Here is a 20732-nt window from a genome sequence, read left to right as displayed (position 1 = left end):
TATTGGAATCATGGTTCAAATGTCAAACAAGCACAGCACAAAAGTGTAAGATTATGACAAGCACTATTATTAAATTATAATTGAAATATAAATGTATTAACTAACCAATTGAAGTGGGGTATTGATTTCTGTACTATTCATTTTTTTTCAAACCTTGTGATGTGGTCATAAGAGTTTAAAATGTAAAAGTAAGTGGGTTTAAGTTGAGTAGGATTAATAAGACAAATACAGCAGTTCATTTGGCAATGAGGGTATGTATAACAATTTACATGCAATTAAATGTGTGTTTTAAAAAATAAATAAATAGTTGTTTTGGGGTCCTTTTAGCTTAATATCATGGAAGAAGAAAACATTATTGCTCAGTGACAACCATAGATGGTATATGACAACTGTGAAAAGTCCTGTTAGGGACCATGAGAAAGCCTCAAACAAAGCTTTACTTGTCAAATACAGGTTTCAAGGTCGAGAAATAACTTTAATGCCCAAAATAAATACGTGCATACCTACAGAATCTATTAGATAGTGTTATGTCTCCAGACAAACATAAATACAAATGGTTACTTTTATTTATAGAACAGGCAAAAAAAATAAAAAATTACATCACTCGGTGCTCTCGCGATACATCCTTTGACCGGTCACGTGGTGCGGATGCCCTTCCACTGTGCGACAGAAACATGGCTGCGCTCTTGAGATCAGCGCGTTTGCTGAAGTTTTCGCCTTCGGGCTTGCTTCAGATCACAGGAACCAAGAGGAATGGACCGCCGCTCGGCCGGCTCTACAGCGGAGCTCCCGGTGGCAGAAGAAGTACACTTTGTTCCGGACAGATCCTCCCTGCTTCGGGGAACGCATCCAGGTATCACGCAGCATGTTAGCCGGTGTAGCTGTGATCCACGCGCGAGCGTGAGGCACAGATGTCATTGAAACTCAATGACAACCAGAGACCAATATAAACACAAGTACTCACCCACATATTACCCGCAGTGTTACATGTGGCATTGTGTTAGAATAAGGTGCCTGCAGCGTAAAGAGTCAGCTGTCTGGTTAGGTAAACATGGCTCTCCTTTTCATAAGGTGATGATCTGATGTTGTGTAACGACTCATGATGAGGCCAAATACAGTGTCATAAGTTCATATTAATGATGTTATTGTTATCAATCAGTGCTGTCATCCTCTGTGCTCATAAACGTGTTAATAATTTAACTACACGCTTTTTGCAAAAGGCCCAAACATTGGAGACCAGTAATCTACTTGTCATGCTGTAGCTATTATGATGCAATAAGATACATTTAGCGTTCAGTATTTTATCATGAAGTACTACAGAAACACTGTGACGACTGATGTCAGAGATGATGGCTAACAGCCAGCCGCTGGGCCTTTTTCTTTTTCTCAAGGTCAAAGCTCTTTACCATACTACAGTCTTTGAGCAACCAGAGGTGATCCATGTTGCACATCATGTACTATTAACAGTTGAGGAGAGCAACTATAGGTGCATTCCAATGCCCATACCCATCCATGCTATATAGTATGCCAGAAAAAGATTTAGGTTGTACTAAGACATGCATGTCAAATGCAGTGCCGGACCCCAGGAAGACTAGCTCTCACTCCGGTGTGTTGCTAATGGGGATCCTAATAAATCAAAATCAAAAAATCAAGTGCGCCAAAAATACCTGGATGTCCTACTACATCAGGCCAGCAGCGTTTTTGGCAGTTCTGATCTACTGCCGAGAGAGAACAACCATGGACTGTTATGGATGCAAAGCAGGGGGTCAAGTTCATGGTTCTGTTATGACGGAATAGCATGTCCCAATTATAAAGCATACTGCATGCAAACTGTTTAGTTCTGCATAGTAATTGAAAAAAAGTATTCAATTTGAAACAAAGGGCATGTTTATCTGTCTGTGCTACACTCACTGTATTCGTTTATAACACCCATCTCCTTCGATCTACCTCTGTTCCCTCGTACATCACTATCTATTCCTCCAAAGCCGTGTGTGGCCCTATGCAGTGGGGTGTGTGCGTCACTATGCCGTGGCCTCGGAGCAGAAGGATGATGCCAGTGTGGGGGTGCGTTCCAAACAGGCGCAGCAATTTGACTGGGCTCTGGCCAAGCTTGACAGCTCCGTGAGGAGGACCGGTCGCATCACCAAGACCCTGCTGCTTCGCATCTTCCATGATATCTGCAGAACAGGTAGGAAGCCAGCCAGGTCCTGTTGTGATAACCATGCAATCAAACTAAACACGCTAGAAACCTTAGATTGAGAGACCATTTCTAAGGGCTGTGTTTGCAGCTGTGTTGGTGTTAAGGAAAAGCTTGCTGCTGTCCATCAGCAGCAAATATTTGGGCTAAGGCCTGCTGCAACTGTGCTTTTTATCTAAAAAAAAAACATTTCTGTCTGACTCTCTACCTCTGTTGTCTTTGGTTCGCTCTTTCTCCACATCCATCGATCCTGACCTTCTGTTCCTTGTCTGTTTTGCAGGTTATCCCAGTAGTAACCAGGCCTTGTTACTGCTGCGGAGCTGTGGGTCACTGGTGCCAGAGTTGCCCCCGCAGGAGCGCACAGAGCTGGCACACCGTGTGTGGGAGAAGCTGCAGGAGTTGGGTAAGCGTGTAACAGTGTTATTATCCAAAATAATGTCTGTCTCTTTTCTTCTCTTTTTTTTTAATAGCTAACTATTAATAGGTGTCTTTCATTCATATAATCAGCCTGGGAGGGAATTGTTATTCTAGAAGGGACTATAGAGAGTGCATCGTCATCATGTATTTGATCCTGTGTTGCGTTCAAGCAGCTTTGTACACTATTTAAATCATGCTGGCGATGTCGAGGAATCCTTGTATGTTCTATGTAATGTTATAGTTTTATTCATTGTCTTTCCCCAGGTGCACAGTATGATGTTAGTCACTACAACGCCTTGCTGAAGGTTTACCTGCAGAATGAGTTCAAGTTCTCCCCCACTGACTTCCTGGCTAAGATGGAGGCGGCCAACGTCCAGCCCAACAGAGTAAGCACTGCAAGACACGTGGTTTAGATTTCTGTATGTTTGTCCCAACAACCACGGCAGTACCAGTTGAAAAAGAAACTGACATCCCTGTGAAGATTTAGTATTCACTTCTGCACTTATGATGATGATGATTTTAAGCTCTGTTTTCTTTCCCCTTTTATTTTGTTGCCCAGGTGACCTACCAGAGACTCATAGCATCCTACTGCCAAAATGGAGATCTCGACGGAGCCAGGTGAGCAAGCTATCTGTTTTGCTCTCGAACCAACCAATATCAGAGTTCATGTTCAAATGAGAAACTCTGCTAGTTAAGATGATGGTTGACTTTCAATCCAGCTTATTGGATCTGCTTATATAGTTTTAGCTATATTGCTTGATTTATATTTGCCACGTCTCTTGCTTTTGGTCATCTTTTTATGTTTTGTTTTATTTACTGACAGATTTTATGCCGTTGGATTGACCTGTTTTTCCCCCAACAATTGTATGTTTCCTCTCTAACTTTCCTCAGCACCATTTTGGGTTTCATGAAGAGCAAAGATTTACCCATCACCGAGGCTGTCTTCAACTCCCTGGTGACGGGCCATGCTCGTTCAGGGTAAGAGTGACTGCTTTCGTCCTTTAAACACACTGGTTTTAACAATGTTTGGTGGTTCTGGAAGTAATTCATCTGCCACTTTGCAGGGACATTGAGAGCGCTAAGAACATCCTAAGTGTAATGCGGGGAGCCAAAATTGAACCGGGACCCGACACTTACGTATCGCTGCTCAACGCGTATGCAGAGAAGGGAGACATGGACAGCCTGAAAATGGTGTGTGTGTGTGTGTGTGTGTGTGTGTGTGTGTGTGTGTGTGTGTGTGTGTGTGTGTGTGTGTGTGTGTGTGTGTGTGTGTGTGTGTGTGTGTGTGTGTGTGTGTGTGTGTGTGTGTGTGTGTGTGTGTGTGTGTGTGTGTGTGTGTGTGTGTGTTTGTTCATTCAGTTGGGTTTAAGATATGCTGATTCACATATTCATAAACATGTCTGAATCTGTTTTCCTTTCCCTCAATTCCTGTCAGACTCTGGAGGAAGCAGAGAGTGCAGACTGCAGTCTCATGGACAGGGACATCATGCAGGTCATCTTCACTCTGGCCAAGGCCGGACACCAGCAGCACACCCCAGAGATGGTGGAGCGCTTGAGGCATGAGAGGGGTTACATTCCAGGTAAACAAGTGCACACACTCACACACACACACACACACACACACACACACACACACACACACACACACACACACACACACACACACTGAATCTGATACACACCTGATGATTTACTACATCGCTGTAGTCTTCAGCAGCTTCAAAAAATGTAATTTAAAATGAAGACCGGGACACTCTGCATAGTCAAACATTGTTTATTTGTTATACTATGAAGACTATACACATCATCGTATGATTGAGTATTTAGCATTGCATATAAGAGCACAATATAGAAATCAATGCGCCTCCGTGTGAGAAGATAGCCAAAGGCCAGATTCCTATTATGTTTTTCGGATTGTCCGTCCGCCCGTCTGTCTGTCCATCTCTGTCATTCTTGTGAACGTGATATCTCATGAACGCTTTGAGGATTAAAAAAAAAAAGAATTGCACAAATGTCCACTTTTATAAGGTAGGGATTTTTTTCAGATCTGGCACAAACTCACACTGTGATTAGAGAATGAACTGATTACATCTTGTAGGTCAAAGGTCAACGTCATTGTGACCTCAAATCTTGCGAGAACAACATTTTAAAGTTCCTTGAGGGATTTTTGATAAATTAAGCACAAACTTCCACTTGGACTTGAGGTTGAAATGATAGGATTTTGGAGGTTAAAGGTTACTGTCACCTTACATATTGTGAGCTCGTAGTGACCTTGTACCATATTGTAGCTTACTTCTTATGAGCTTTACCTTATTTAAATCATTAAATAAGTACAGTAAGCACAGTGCCTGCTATGCCTCTATTTGTATGCATGTCATTTGTTGTGAGCTGCAGTATTTTGGCATGTGACATTGTTTGAGGCTGAGCAGAATGACTTATGTTGTCATTGTGGTTCCTCTTGCAGATGCCATGAACTTGTGCCTGAGCCTCATCACCCAGGGCCTGGAGGACACGGCCTTCCAGATCCTCAAGACTTTCCCTACGCTGCAGTCTGATAGCTTCAGCTCTGACTCCCCCAACCTGGGCAACTTCTTCCTCAGACACTGTGTCAACATGGACATGGTACGCTGACAGTACAAATTTAGCCCATAACTAACCTAGGCTTTGTTCGAAAAAGCCCTACTAACTCGTACTAATTTGACGTCAATTTGAGTATGTTGTGGTTGTGTATGCGAGTTTGTGTGGGACGAGAAATCCCCAGAGGAGTACTTACTTCCGAGAAGATGTTGTGTATGCATCGATAGGTTACTTTTCCTACTCAACCGCACCACAATGCAATGCGTCTTTTCAAACGACACACAAGTTTTTGTTTAAAATTCTTTATAGCTTCTGTATACTTCAGCGTAAACGGTCCGACGAACCTCGCAAAGAAAATCAATCGTTAAGTAGACAGTATGTAGTATATACATGTTGAGTATGTAGGAGGGAGGACGTTAGTAGGCCACTTTGAACACAGCCTTAGTCTTATTACACAGACACAGTAGCACAGACAAAGTACATATACTTGTTATCATTTGGCTGTGACTTTGAGTTGTGGTGTGGTTTAAATGTCATTTTTGATTTCATTTGTGTGTTCCCTACAGTCGGTGGACAAGATAAGCCGCTTTTGCAAAGAGCTCCAGGAGTCAAATCTGCACTCTGCACCTCTCAGCTTCACACTGTCCTGCGCTCTGGAGGCAAAGAAGACCGGTACAGAACATACTTTGATTGACTTTTTTTTTTTTTTTTTTTTCACACTGAATCGTGAATACAATATTGAGTCATAAACCCCAGATGTTGGATGGTCATTCAATTATTATGTTCTTTTATCATTCCATGTTCTTCTTTTTTGCAGCTGTTTCTGTCGACCTGATGAAGATGATGAAGGAGCAGGACTTCCCCATAAGGCCACACTACTTTTGGCCCCTCCTCACTCAGCATTTGAAAGACCGCAACACAGCAGGTACACACACACACCACACCACACAACACACAACACACAACACACACACACACACACACACACACACACACACACACACACACACACACACACACAGCTTTTTATACTATATACAGTATAGTGCTTAATGGGCTGATTTCTGCAGAAAGGCTTTATTTTGGACCTTTGTTTAACAGCAGGAATTGTTTGGATTCTACCTATCTTACATGCTTGTCTTTTTGATTGACTCCTTACAGACAATTATGACATTGAACCGTCGCCTGTTCTGTAATAAAATCCCTACTTTGTCATACATTAGAATTCCCTTAGATCTTCCAAATAAGTGACTTGTGTTTGCATAGTGTGGTTTAAGAGAAACGAAACCAGACCATAAACACATTTTTAGTATTTATGATTTGAATCAATGTATTCATATTTACCTGTCTACCCTGTGCCTAATGTATCACTTGGTGGACAGGAACTTTAAAATTGAACATGATGAGTTATCATGAGAATCTCTTCGTTGGATCCTAAAGCCACTCCAATCTCACGTGAACGTAATCATGCATACGTGAAATCTAATGGGTGCTGTGCTAAGGAAAAGGAAATGTGCTGTTAATGCACCCAATCTGAAATGGAGAGGTTTTTTTTTGGGGGGGCATGATAGCAGTTTATGTGTTATTTTTGTGGTGTAGAGGGGATTATGACTTCCTTAGTCCTCCCTACCGGAAAGAGCTTTTAAAGGAGTGTTTCCCTCAAATATTAATGCTTCACAGAGTGGTCCAACTGGGACAGGTTTCACCGGGCAGGGGCAGTCAAGGGCAAAGAGGTCTGATCCCTGCATGAGAGGGTTAGAGCAGAACACACACACACACACACACACACACACACACACACACACACACACACACACACACACATACACATACACATACATGTACAGGTCTCTCTGGAGAGCTCCAGGAATAGATTGCAAAAGTTAAGAAGAAGTCCTATGTCATCCACTTTGAACAGGAGAGCCCTGGACCGAAATTACACTCTTGACTTCCGAGCCTAAAGCATCTCTCTTGCACATGCTAACACACAATACATGGATTCACATACAGGCCTGAGGCTCAGAGGCCTAGCCTCCAAACCTCTATCAGTCCTAACTTGATTCAAAACCGTCTTCAACCCACATTTCCCATCAAATTGCTGATCCCTGTAGGGTCTTTATAAACCACACTCCATGACCAATGCAATTGGACAGAAGTTTGTCCCATGCCAGATTTTTAAATATAAACTTGACAATCGGCTGAAAAGCACACAACCCAAATAAAGTGTTCTTGAGTGCACCTGTTACCATACCCAGCAGTGATGTCATGGGGTCCTCTTTGGAGTGCACGTCTACATCAGTGCAGTAAGGTGGATCATTGTGGTATTGATCATGGGAGGAGAGCACAGTTCATGTCATGCAGGTTGCTTCCACTGAATGGTCGGCTGGACACAGGGCCAGCCCTTTTTTCTGCTGATATTTCGGCTCGTTTTGACACAGTATCCAACACGCTCGTAAAGTTTAGTGCAATGATTCTGTTCCCAATTTCTGTCTCTGCTGAAGTCAAATTGTTTTATATCTTTCACCTTTAGCGATGAACTTTGGGAGGGGGCGAATCATCTCGGTGACAGATAGCCGTCATTTGGAGACTTTGGAGACTCATTATGAACGTAGCCTGTCAAATGCGTTCAGTAGCGGCTCGTGCTTTTAAAGTGCTTTATTTATGCTGATCTCCGGTTCTCTCTCTCTTTGGGGTTTTTTACAGCGATGAATAAATGATGTGTTTTCTCCCTGTCAGCTAATTGACAGCATATGAGCTGGCAGGAAGGAGGAACTGGTTAGACCCGTGTGGCAGATTGACTCTACAGTCAAGTGCGAAAGTTTGTGAACCCCTTGAGCCTTTTGGAATTTTATTTATTTTAACCATTATTAATTCATTTTTATCAATACCAGTATTTTTTATATGAAATAACAGATGTTTGTTTATCAATTCAACATTTTTATTTTCCAGAAATCAATTGTTAAAACAGATAAAACAAATTATTTGACGAATGTTGTATGTGCAAAAGTTTGTGAACCCTGAGCTGCATTGCTTAAATCGAGCAAGGTAAACACAATCAGGTTGGCCAAATTGGTTGATGAAATAGACCAATGTAATGAGAGATCTTTAGGAAAGAAATTGGGCGGCACTAGATAAAACAGAGATAAAACCAGGTCAGTTTAGGCTCACCAAAGTGAACCCATACAGGTCAGACATGCTAAAAGGGAAACAAATCTCAGAGGATCTCAGGAATAGAGTTTTGATGTTACACATTTGTCTGGGGACAGTTATAAATTCATAAAAAAAAATTTGAGCTCAATCGGTCCACCGTGAGGCAAATCATCTACAAATGGAGAGCTTTAAGAGTGACTTAACATCTGCCTAGAAGTGGACTTCCTTCAAAAATATCCTCAAGCGCCACAAGAAAAGTGATTTTTCAGGTAAAAGCCAACCCAAACATTACACCTGGAGATTTGCAGACAATTTGAAACCACCATTATTCACTTGGGAGAAGGTTCTCTAGGTGGTAGGCAGAATTGCGTTTTTGCCCAAACATGGCGGTTTTGGTTATGACCAAACAGTTCAATTTTTGACTAATCTGTCCACAGAATAAGACTTCAGGTATCTCCAGGTGCTCTCTGGCAAAGTTGTGACAAGCAGTTTTGTTCTTTTTTGAGAGCAGAGGCTTCTTCAGCAACCATCCCATGAAAGCCATGTTGACTGAGTTTTCTTCTTATTGTGGAACCATGCACATCTGTCCCAGATGCTGCAAGAGAGGTCTGCAAATCACCAGATGTAATGTTTGGGTTGGCTTTTAACTGAAAAATCACTTATCTTGTGGCGCTTGTGGATATTTTTGAAGGAAGTCCACTTCTAGGCAGATGTTCAGTCACTCTTAAAGCTCTTCATTTGTAGATGATTTGCCTCACGGTGGACCGATGGAGCTCAAACTTTTTTTAAAATAATTTATAGCTGTCCCCAGACAAATGTGCAGCATCACAACTCTATTCCTGAGATCCTCTGAGATTGTTTCCCCTTTTAGCATGTCTGACCTGTATGGGTTCACTTTGGTGAGCCTAAACTGACCTGGTTTTATCTCTGTTGTATCTAGTGCCGCCCAATTTCTTCCCTAAAGATCTCTCACTACATTGGTCCATTTCATGACTCAATTTGGCCCATCTGATTGTGTTTACCTGCTCCATTTAAGCAATGCAGCTCAGGGTTCACAAACTTTTGCACATACAACATTCGTCAAATAATTTGTTTTATCTGTTTTAACAATTGATTTCTGGAAAAGAAAAATGTTGAATTGATAAACAAACATCTGTTATTTCATATAAAAAATACTGGTATTGATAAAAATGAATTAATGATGGTTACAATAAATAAAATTCCAAAATGTTCAAGGGGTTCACAAACTTTCGCACTTGACTGTATATGCGGTCCAGACTGATTCTCCTTCTTTGAATGGTGAGATGCCTTGCTCGTTATCGCTAGGACGAGGACTAGACATGAGTTTAAAACATGCACAGCCACACACGCATGGACACATACTCTTACTTAAATTCTGTCTCGAAGCCACACACACATATACATCAGACGTTATCCATTTAGTTATCGCAAAAGGAAGGAAGGAAGAAAGTGGAGAAACTTCTTGTTTGCTCACACACTCGCTTGTTTCCGATGATGTTAGGCTTAACCCTCATGAATGATGCATGCATCCTCTGTTTTTTCCCCTTCTCCCTCTTTCAAAAACACACACACACTCATTGGCTGTGTGTGTGTGTCCACGTATGTGGGAGTGGGAGTAGGAGAGAAGGGGCGGCGGGGGATGGTGGGGGGAGTGCAGGTGATGTGACTGATCCGGAGTGACTTGATTTCATGTAAATGCGAGCGCTCTGAGGGAATTCACTTTGGATTACGCGCCCCACTGTGCACGGACCATGAAATATTAAGCGCCGTGTCACTTTTTGTCCACAGGTGTCACTAGCGGGCAGAGGGGCTGGAGCCTTAGAATGGGAAGGAGAGCAACGGGGGTGGGGATGGGGAAGAGTAGGAGGAGGAGGGGGGGGGGGGACATCACCCTTTGCCTTTTGATGAGGTGTGGATTTGGCGGGTTTAGCGGAAGCATATGCTGGCCCATACTTTCCCACCTGCCGCCAGCTAGTCAACCCTTGTCAGTTGTCCAGACGCAGCGCGCTTTTATCACTTCTGACACTGAGGAGAGAGAGAGAGGGAGGGGTGAAAGGAGGGGAAGCTGCAAAGGACAGAGTGTTACTGGCCTTGTATGTTTTGGGTGCTGAGAGACTTCCTTCTTTAGTGTGCTTTCCTGCAACCTCTCTCCCCCCCACCACCTGACCTGACCTCATCTTCAACCCTTAGTTAGCACTACTTTCTTTAATGCGGCCATATCTTGTCATATAGAGTGGGCTACATTGAAAGAGGAACTGCCACTGCAACCTGTAATGCAGTCATCCATGAACTCATTTTAGGGACAAGTCAAGCCAAGCATCACCTTGATGTTTTAATTCTTTTTTTTTAAAGCTGTATTATGTAAGATTCTTTTAATTCAAAAGTTTTATTCGGAAATGTATTACTAGCGACAAAAATAAAAGACAAAAACACGCTTTGGGTAACATTTTAGACATGGCAGAGCCGTCAATAGAGGGACCACAAACTCCAGTTACATGGTGACATGGTTGCGTATTAGAGCTTTAACGGTGAAATCTCAGCTTTTCTTGTCTCATAAAATGGAAAATTCCTCGCACAAACAAAGTCCAGAGAGCAGTGGTAGAGATGGAGAGACAGATGGTGTTGGGGGGGAGGGGGGGGAGTAAAGGAGAAGTGACAGGTACTCATGTCCAAGGACGGAAGGAGATGACAGCAACCGGTTCACTCCACTCCTCTTTTCCTCTCTTTTCCTCCGTCCTCACTTCTTCGTCTGTGACAGTTAACCTGCGGACATGACTCTGACGATGATATCTTGTGACCACTGCCATGCTTAACTCGCTACTTTGATACTTCTTGCCCCGGATGCTATGTCAGGCTTTATGATGACCAACCCCATCCACTCTTCTCACTTCCACAAATCTTTTATTTAAATGGTTTCAGACAGGGGAGGAAGTAGAAAGGGATTACGGATTGAAGAGTAAAAATCCTAGAGGGGCAACAGTAAACATGACACTAGTTATATATCAAGGCACTTCAGTTTCAGTTGCATTTGATTTCTTGCATCCAGCGAAATCATATTGTTCGACTAAAAAGACCTTTTGGTCACTGGTAGTTCCTATCAATGTGTTAACTAATCACAGTCGGGGGTTGATGTTTGGATATTGTTACCTTTGGACAGAGCCAGGTCAGATGTTCCCAACTGATTCCAGGCTTTTCTGCTTAGCTGATATAATTGGCTGCAGACGGTAGCTTCCTATTTACCATATACGGATGTTGTTTTTTCTTCATAAAAGTATGAGTATAGGACCACTCACAGGGAAACTCACAACATGTTCTGACGCTTACCGCTTAGCTAAGATATGCAGTGACTTTGCCATAAGCCTATGAATAAAGAGACCGGAATCCACATGGCTAAAAGCACTTTGTCACAGATTTCACTTGCAAAAAAAAAACAACAACAAAAAAAAAGCACACATACATGCTTGCCCGACAACCGAATAAGTGCTGACGATCATGAAAGCTCCTGTGCGGAAGCCGGAAAGCGCGAGAAGGCCGGTGTGTGCATTTATACCTCTCTCACCGGCTCTCCATTCACTTGTTTTCTGTCTGCTTAGGTCACCGTGAAATTGATTATAGATTATTCAAGAGGAAGGCAGGTGCTCCCTCTCTTCTTTCATAAAAAGAAACCTGTATGAAAGCGATTAGGGGGTAAGAATGGACGGCTGAACGGCATAACGGATGGATCCTCCATTGAGAAGAAAGAGGACGATCGCCTGTTTGCTTTTACTTGAAGGCAGGCTGGCTGGATAGTGAGAGGGGCAGATGAATGAGTGATATGGAATGGATGGAGTGGTTCAGGTAGCTTTACCTGGGATAATGCAGCCCCAGCCATGGGTTTTAATGGCATATAAAAGCCCAGGGCTCATCTTTTATTCAGCTAAAGAGCAAGACTGCCAGGTGAACACATACGTCCCAAGTGGATGCAGAATTACACAGAGCCATATATACTCTGTGTGTGTGTGTGTGTGTGTGTGTGTGTGTGTGTGTGTGTGTGTGTGTGTGTGTGTGTGTGTGTGTGTGTGTGTGTGTGTGTGTGTGTGTGTGTGTGTGTGTGTGTGTGTGTGTGTGTGTGTGTGTGTGTGTGTGTGTGTGTGTGTGTGTGTGTGTGTGTGTGTGTGTGTGTGTGTGTGTGTGTGTGAGAACCTGAGTGGAGAGTAAATACACGGCTTGTGTGCCAAGTCAAGGAAGCACTTTAGGGGTAGTTTGCTGAAGTCCGCATGGTAACAAGGTGTATTGGTGTGCTGGATACAGTCACAAGAAACATATAGATAGATGCACCTGAAATCTCATACATTGAGAATGAACACACATATGGAGATGCCTGGGCGCCCTCATTTAGGCCCATGTCTGTTGTGGGCGCGCTCCCAGACATATGCAAAGTGCTGCAGAGCCTCCACCCTCCATATGTGCACACACTCACATACACACACACACACACACACAGAGTCTTGCGGGCACATTGGAGGTCCATGAGTGGCTCTTCCATATGCATGTGGCTGTTCAGGCCTTCCTTCCCTGGGGCCGGACCTCGGGGCTCTGCTGCAGTGCCTGGGTGACGGTGTGAGGGTCCACTTCAGGCCCAGTGCGTGTTTATGTACACATATCTTCAAGTTCGAGGTGTAGAGGGAGGCAGCCATTTACATTTTGGTCCAAGGAGGGTGTGTGGTGCTGCGCGAGTGCCTGGTGATTTGACCAGAGGGGGTTATAGAAAGTATTTTGCCAGCTCATTTCTTTTAGACCCATATTTGAGCAGTGCTAACAGCTCCGGGCCTGTACATGAGAGTGGAGTGGACCAAAGTGTTTGTGTGTGTATATCTATAAAAGTACAGCAAGTGATTTGAATCAAAGCAGCCTAACACAAACAAGCCGCACCTACAGCTTTAACACTTTGCTCTTCTTTATATCAAAGAACATTTAATATTTTTTGGTTTTGCGGCATACATGGGACAATATTTCTTTAAATGTCTGTAAAATGTAATGATGGCACTTTTTACCTTACATTTTGTTAAGTATTTCAATTGCATCACTAATAGGACACATATTTTTGTAGAGAAAAAAAACTTTTTTTGACAATCACGTTGAAAGGTTTAGGATTTTGGAATGACTGGAAAGATACAGTGTATACCCCTCTCAATTCAGGCAATTCAGATATTCAGTTATAAGAGTTTATTATAAAATGTATTGATCACTGCTGCCCTGATCTTGTACTCTTTTGTTTTGACTGTCAACATCCTTAACAACCACAGTCACTACACAAGATTTGTTTGTTTTGACTTGTTTGTTTTCAAGTCAAAAAGTTGATATGAATATCTTTATCTTTTTTGCAGGTGTGAGTGAGGTGTTGAAGGGCATGCAGGAGGTCGGGGTGTCCCCTGATGTCGAGACATTATCCAACTACATCTTCCCCTGTTTCCCCAACATTGAGGCAGCTCGACAGGCCCTCAAGGTAATCCATACGTCAGTGTGTGATGTTTTTACATTTGGCTTGTGTTCTTTAAAAAAAAATAGTTTTTTTTTCTGACATAAAGGTGATTTTTCTCTCTTTAGGAGGCGGGCATCTCTTTGGAGTCGGAGGGCTTCTTATCTTCAGAAGTTCGCTCAATGGCTGCTAACAACCTGGCTGAACTCTACACCCTTTGTAAGTGCACACACACACACACACACACACACACACACACACACACACACACACACACACACACACACGTGCATGCCCGCGCACACACATACACAGGCACAAATACACACATAAACACAATCTAGAAAAGCTCTACTGCATTTTGAGTAGCCATCATCGTCATTGTAAAAACCGCGGCTTTGCCTGCGGGCTAATTGGACCCGCGTACACACACTCGTACATTTCACTCATCAGGCCTTTTAAGAGATTAGTCTGTGTGTGAATATGTAAAGAGCGAGAGGACGAGGGGTGCCTCGACTGGCAGAGTGATGGGGTAGAGAAGGCCGTTACATAATGGATGACTCTTTCCGTTTTCTGCTTTTCCTCTCGTTTTAGTCTCAAACCATCACCACGCTTTTGCACATACGTCGCTCCGTTTTACGTGTTATCTTTGTCAAGTGAACGCTTTTGGCTGTTGTCAAACAACTTTAAAGATGAGACCTTGGCCACTGGAAGCTAATTAGTTATTGTATTTTGCTTTTACATTTTATAGATTAATTTGGTAATTATTTAATTAGAAAGCTGGCATTTAGTTTCGTTTTTTTATCACAAGATATTGCTTTTATCTTAGTTATTGTTGGTTTTCTCAACCTTTCTTTTGTTTATTTGCTTTTTAGGGAGCATACTGTAACATTTGGCCAGGGCCTGCATATGAAAACTAGCTTTTTGGCTTAATCTGGCATATTTACCGAAATGTTTATTAATATGCACTGTACCTGTTAAATAAAATAAAGATAGCAAACCCCTCTTACCCAATCCATAAACATGATTAGTAGATGTATTGATTATTTGTTGCAGACATGGAAATCTAATTCACCTTATTATTTATTATGGCCTTTGGTGTGTTGCTTAAGAAAACGGGGGTTTGGCTCACAAAGATATACTGTGAAATGAATGTAGTGACTGTGTACAGTACAAGTTCAATGATTATGTTTTCAAAGCTAAGATTTCACCGGTCTTATATTCCTTCTATTAACACATTGTAAACCTCATCCATCAATCCACATAAAGACACAAGTTGGTGCTGTCTTTTCACTGTTCTTTTCTTTTATGTTCCAGTGTCTGATCCCTCCTTCCCCTCGTTTGACCTCGGTATCTTCCGCAACAGCCTCATCTTGGGCTTCAAAAAGTGAGTCAATTAACCCGTCGTCAATGAATGTCTTGTTTGTGTGTTCTCCATCAATTGATATTCCATATATCTCCATAACTCATGACTGCCGTTTTAAGGGAGGCCTGTAGCACTATGGAGGTCACAGCGGCATATGCTTTGACTGTGACATGTGCAGCCTATCACACTATCTACAGTGTGTGTGTGTGTGTGTGTGTGTGTGTGTGTGTGTACTTGTGTGTGTGTGTGTGTGTGTGTGTGTGTGTGTGCGTGTGTGTGTGTGGGCAGCTGCAGGGAAAAACACTCACATACACACATGTGCCTCATGCATATGGAGGCCATCATCTCTCAGCTCTTGCCCCAAAGCACCGTGGGAGATATGTAAATTAGCAGATGCCCACCACCACTGCCCCTCATATCCAGACCCCCGTACTGATCTCTCTCACACACTCTCTCACATACACACACACACACACATAGTATGCCTAAGGTCCGACCTGTGGGCTTTGGTTGAAGGGGTATTTATGAATATTTACAGTTTAACACACCCTCACAAAAACGCTCTAGCCCCTGAGCGAAGCTGGAGGTGAGTCAAAGAGAAAAGTGCTTACTTGTCTGCACTGCAGGGACCAAAGTTATTTATTTCACTAAAAAGCCAAACACGCTCAGGTCAGCTCAACTTTCCATTAAGCCAATACATTGTTTTTATTTTATATTTTTTTAGAGCAAAGGTCATAAAGTCAATAGTAACATCAAACTGTCTGTTCTTGGCAGCATTGTTTAATACTTTTTGGTTCAAGAACAAGTGAAACATAATGTAAAAGAGTGAAAGACCATTTGTTGTTTAAAAACATTTGTTCATTATTATTTTTCTTTAAAGTTGAGACGTATTTTGGCTTATACAAATTTCCAGGAAAAGAGGTGTGTTAACAGTTGATGCAGCTTATAAGCTTATTTTAAAACCATGACTGAATTTGAGTTACGTGTGTGTGTGTGTGTGTGTGTGTGTGTGCGCGCGCGCGCGCGCGTGTACCATTTTAGTAGCCTTTTCAGTCTATCCAATAATTGTTTTTACATGTTTTTTTTTTCTTTTTCACACATACACGCACCTACTCCCTGTTCTGACTGTTAAGTTGCCTGACAGGGTCATAATTGGGCTTGTCACTTGAGGAGTTGTTGTGTGCTAGCGTGCGTGTGTGTGTGTGTTTAAGCGCTGTGCCATTGCAATGCGGAACCTGCCTCTGTCAAAGACAAGGTCAGGGGATAATTTAATCATTAAAGACCTCTTCTTCTCTCTTCTCCTCTCATCTCCCCCTTTCTCCTCCTCTCCACCAAGTAGCTGACAACGCCAGAAATGTCACATGTTGTCATCATTTAGCCTGTGTGTGTGTGTGTGTGTGTGTGTGTGTGTGTGTGTGTGTGTGTGTGTGTGTGTGTGTGTGTGTGTGTGTGTGTGTGTGTGTGTGTGTGTGTGTGTGTGTGTGTGTGTGTGTGTGTGTGTGTGTGTGTGTGTGTGTTGTCTTTTGTGGCCACCCAGGCCTTTGTACTGCCATCTCTCTCCTCTCATGTACTGTGGGATTGAGAGTGTCAAGCTTTGTGTCAAGCTACACTGTCAATTCAATAGCTATAGCATCATGACACTATTATGGTAGATGTATTAATTAATCCACAATAACTCATTTATCTTGATATTTGTTCATACTTAAAATCTGACATCGTATGTCTACCTGATGCTTTTATCATCAGAGCAACATGGTGTAGGTGCCACAACATACATTTTACACCTTGAGTTTACCAACAGTTCAAATAATCGTGTAGAGATATTTCCCATTATTGTGAAGACCTTTTGAGTACTTTATTCATAGATTTATTTTTTATGAACATACACATTGAAAAAAAGCACTGAACAAAGGAATACAAAAATAAGAAATAACATAAAATGAACCTTTTAGATTGATCATTTATGAAGAAGAAATGGTAAAGAAAAGACCAGAGTTTTTCTCTAGAAAGTTTGCACTGGTAGAAGCAATGAAGAATGAATCCATGTTGGAAGTGTGGGTGGGTGTGTGTGTGGGGTGGAGGTGGCTCTTTTAAGAGATGCCTATTAACCCTGACATGTTGGATAGTCTTGTTGACCCACTGGTTAGTGCATGTTGACTGTGTGCTCATGTCTTGTCCTCTACTGCCCCCTGCAGGTCTACTGATGTGGAGAGCATGGCCAAGGTAAGACTAGAATTTCTATATATACGAGCAGGATTTCTAGTTTTCCAAATAATTAAGTCAGACTAAAATGATGAAAATAATACAATACAAAAAAGTTATTTTTTTAAAATTGTATTTAAGGCTTTTGATGATGTCTGTATGGAAGGCTTATTCCTTTCAACAACATAGCTATGATAACCAATTGTCTCACCATCTGTTACATACCACGTTACATTTTGGAAGAATAAACCATATGATGAATGCCATCTGCTGCGTTGTATGAAGATCTCCTTTATGAGCGTACAAACAAAGACATGTTTAGGATGGATATTCAGCTTCAGGCAATTTTAGGCAAGATGGCTCGCAAACTTAAAAACATGCTATGAATTAATTTCACACACATACACATCTTTACAATTTGACACCTTACAGATGTACTAGCTTAACAGACAAAAGTCAGTTGAAAGGTTAATAGAAAGGGTTAACATAAAATGATATGTATGTATTTGATTTGTTTTTCCTTTCCTTTCTAGGTTACTGATCTCCTGTTCAAAGACCAGCGCTTCTCCAAAGAAAACTCCAAGCCTGGTGGTAGGGGAAACATTTTTGCACACAGTTCTCACTGGCAACAAAGGACATTCATATCTGACTATGTGCTTGTATGCAAGAGGAGCGTGTGTGTATCATCTACTATCCCAGTTCAAACTTGCAGACTGCAGTCTCTGTCTCACTCACCATCAAACTATAATTCAGATGACAGTAAAATGCACTGTGTGTGTGCGTTTGTGTGTGTGTTTACGTTCAGTCTCGGTAGCAGATAACTGCTGACCGGCCAACCGCTCGTCATGAAGCCTGCCTGTGTGTGTGTGTGTGTGTGTGTGTGTGTGTGTGTGTGTGTGTGTGTGTGTGTGTGTGTGTGTGTGTGTGTGTGTGTGTGTGTGTGTGTGTGTGTGTGTGTGTGTGTGTGTGTGTGTGTGTGTGTGTGTGTGTGTGTGTGTGTGTGTGTTGTGTGTTGTGTGTTGTGTGTGAGAGAGAGACCTGCTCTCTCCATCTGAGGATATGGAGCCTGGCTGCTGACACAGCGCTGAGTAGTTAAAACTGGTGTATGGAGCGTTAATGTCACTCCAGGTCAGTGTGTATGTCACAGAGAGTTTCCAAGCATAGGAATTGGTGTGTGTGTGTGTGTGTGTGTGTGTGTGTGCTGGTGGGAGCGATGGAGACTGTTATCCATGTCACATCTAATTTGGTGATGTGTGTGTGTTCCTGTGTGTGTGTGTGAGAGAGAGAGAGAGTTTGAGCTGAAGCTGTCACTGCCAGCCATTGCACATTCACTCACACTCCAGCCCAAAAGCAGCTTCTGTCAGCAGAAAAAAACCACAAACACACACTCTGCAGAGGTTACAGAAAAACAGTATTTATGGATGCAGTGACTGACACAGTGGCCAATGAAATGTATTCCCAAGATAACGGCTAACCGTGTGTGTTTATGCATGTGTGTTTCTCTCCATCCCTTCCAGAAGTGGCATCCTACTTCTTGTACAATCTGATTGACAGCATGTCAGAGAAGGACGTGCAGGAACAGGAAGACAAGCTTAGGAAATACTTCAGTCAGCTAAAGACTCAGGTACACACACACACACACTGATAAAGATACACTAATATACACAGTATATCCAGTTAATTCATAACCATCCTGCTTCAAAGGAGCTTACACACTCTCCACTCTGAGATGATTTGCAGTGTGTCATCAGACTCGGATTATTCACGATATCCGCGCACTCACATACACACTCACACACACTGACAAATACACTCCAATGACCTCTTCCCTGTGCTCCACTTCTGAAGAGTGAAGGTTTTTGTTTCGCCATCCAGACATGTTGTGGAAGATTAAATCAAGCGTTTACACTTTTCCCAGCCAAAGATGATGTCTTAACTGGCCGTTTGGAGGACAGTTAAACGGTTTCAATCATTTTAAGATTAAACCTAGAAACCCTCAGCTACCAAATAATCACTCGACAAACTCTTAATTCCTCGTGAATTTTAATGAATTCTTAACAGTAATCAGTACTAGCTGTATTTACTGTGTTTATTTATTTACCAGTCATCAAGACCATCAGTTAACAAATTAAAACATGACTTAGTTAAGTATTCTTAACTCAGTTTAATGTTATAAAGTTCCTTCTGTTACTTTGCCCTGGACTTGCTCATTATGTTCGGTTACTGTTCAGACTTAATTGGACAGGTTGAGCTCCTGCTGTGCAGAAGAGCTGATCACCGCTTTTTCGTGATGTTGAGTAGTTTTTCTTCCTCTCCTTTCTCCTTTCAGAACATAACCATTTCAGGAAGCTTCTACAAAGGCATCAGGAACCTGCTGGAGCCCTACAACGTCCCCGAGCTCATGGAGGTGTGGAGCCTGACTGTTCAAATGTCCACAATGCAGCATAACTCAGGATGTGTTATTATTATAGAACTGTCCCGATTGTTCATAGTCACTCGAGAAAAGCTTCACTTGGGCGTCTTTGTTGTACTGTTAATTTAGTTGCCCGAATGATGTAGATGTTACATGTCAATTGGTGACTTGTGTGTGTTTTGTGTTTGTCAGGACGTGTTTGCTTTGGTGGACCGTAGAGATGCCGGGTCCAATGGCTCCGTGTCTACTGTTTCCAGTTCCGCTGTAAGTAGGACAGTGTGAAATAAACTGCATCAATAATGTTCAACATACTGTGAGATTCAACATAATTGATTTTTGAATGCTTCTCTTTAGGCCTACCTGTTGGGCAAATATTTATTACTTGAACTGCACATTTGAGTTGAATTTGCTATATTATAATTTGCCTCATAATTTCCTTGTTACGTGTGTCTATTTGCAAGGATATATTTGTCACTTTTTTTTACCAAATTTCAATACATGTATTTTGGTCACGTGACGCCACCTTGTCTCCGTCAGAGCGGTGAGGATAAGGTGTTGGCCCTCGAGAAGAGATTGTCCGAGCTGAAAGCGGCGGACAAACCGCTGGGCGTTGTTCTCAAACAGCTCATCCAGACTCTCTGTGCTGAGGAGGTAGGTTTTCGTTTGGATGAACAAAAAAAATTAAAAAAAAAAATTCTTTACCTTTTAGAATTAGCCTGCTTTGTGTGCGTGTCTTAAGTCCTGAGAGTTGTGGTGTCTCATCAGAACCTACAGCGCGCCCTTGAGCTGAAGCAGCTACACGAGGAGGAGATGGCAATCGGAGGTTACGCCACCCTAATAAACCTGTGCTGCCGCCAAAACAATCTGGAGGAGGCGCTCAACTTGAAGACAGAAATGTGAGTGGAGCAGAGATATACACACACACACACAC

The 20732-nt window shown here is 42.3% G+C and overlaps 1 protein-coding gene across 1 annotated transcript in view; it reads left to right on the top strand.

Annotated features, from left to right (window-relative positions):
- Window positions 1-648: 648 nt before the first annotated feature.
- The window catches only part of lrpprc (leucine-rich pentatricopeptide repeat containing), a gene marked incomplete at its 5' end in the record, with an annotated part of 53611 nt that continues 33527 nt past the window's right edge, over window positions 649-20732 (top strand). Inside the window, 22 exon segments of the mRNA XM_080037205.1 lie at window positions 649-667; window positions 670-853; window positions 1986-2188; window positions 2478-2600; window positions 2879-3000; window positions 3174-3232; window positions 3506-3592; window positions 3679-3805; window positions 4050-4194; window positions 5079-5236; window positions 5758-5863; window positions 6009-6116; window positions 13729-13847; window positions 13949-14039; window positions 15138-15207; window positions 17382-17409; window positions 17922-17979; window positions 18906-19012; window positions 19718-19795; window positions 19994-20065; window positions 20339-20452; window positions 20567-20697. Of these exon segments, the coding sequence (XP_079893331.1) occupies window positions 649-667; window positions 670-853; window positions 1986-2188; window positions 2478-2600; window positions 2879-3000; window positions 3174-3232; window positions 3506-3592; window positions 3679-3805; window positions 4050-4194; window positions 5079-5236; window positions 5758-5863; window positions 6009-6116; window positions 13729-13847; window positions 13949-14039; window positions 15138-15207; window positions 17382-17409; window positions 17922-17979; window positions 18906-19012; window positions 19718-19795; window positions 19994-20065; window positions 20339-20452; window positions 20567-20697 (2309 nt within the window).

The sequence above is a fragment of the Ammodytes marinus genome, assembly GCF_949987685.1.
Source record: "Ammodytes marinus genome assembly, chromosome: 11".
NCBI lineage: Eukaryota > Metazoa > Chordata > Actinopteri > Uranoscopiformes > Ammodytidae > Ammodytes > Ammodytes marinus.
This window is presented reverse-complemented; position numbering and strand designations above follow the sequence as displayed.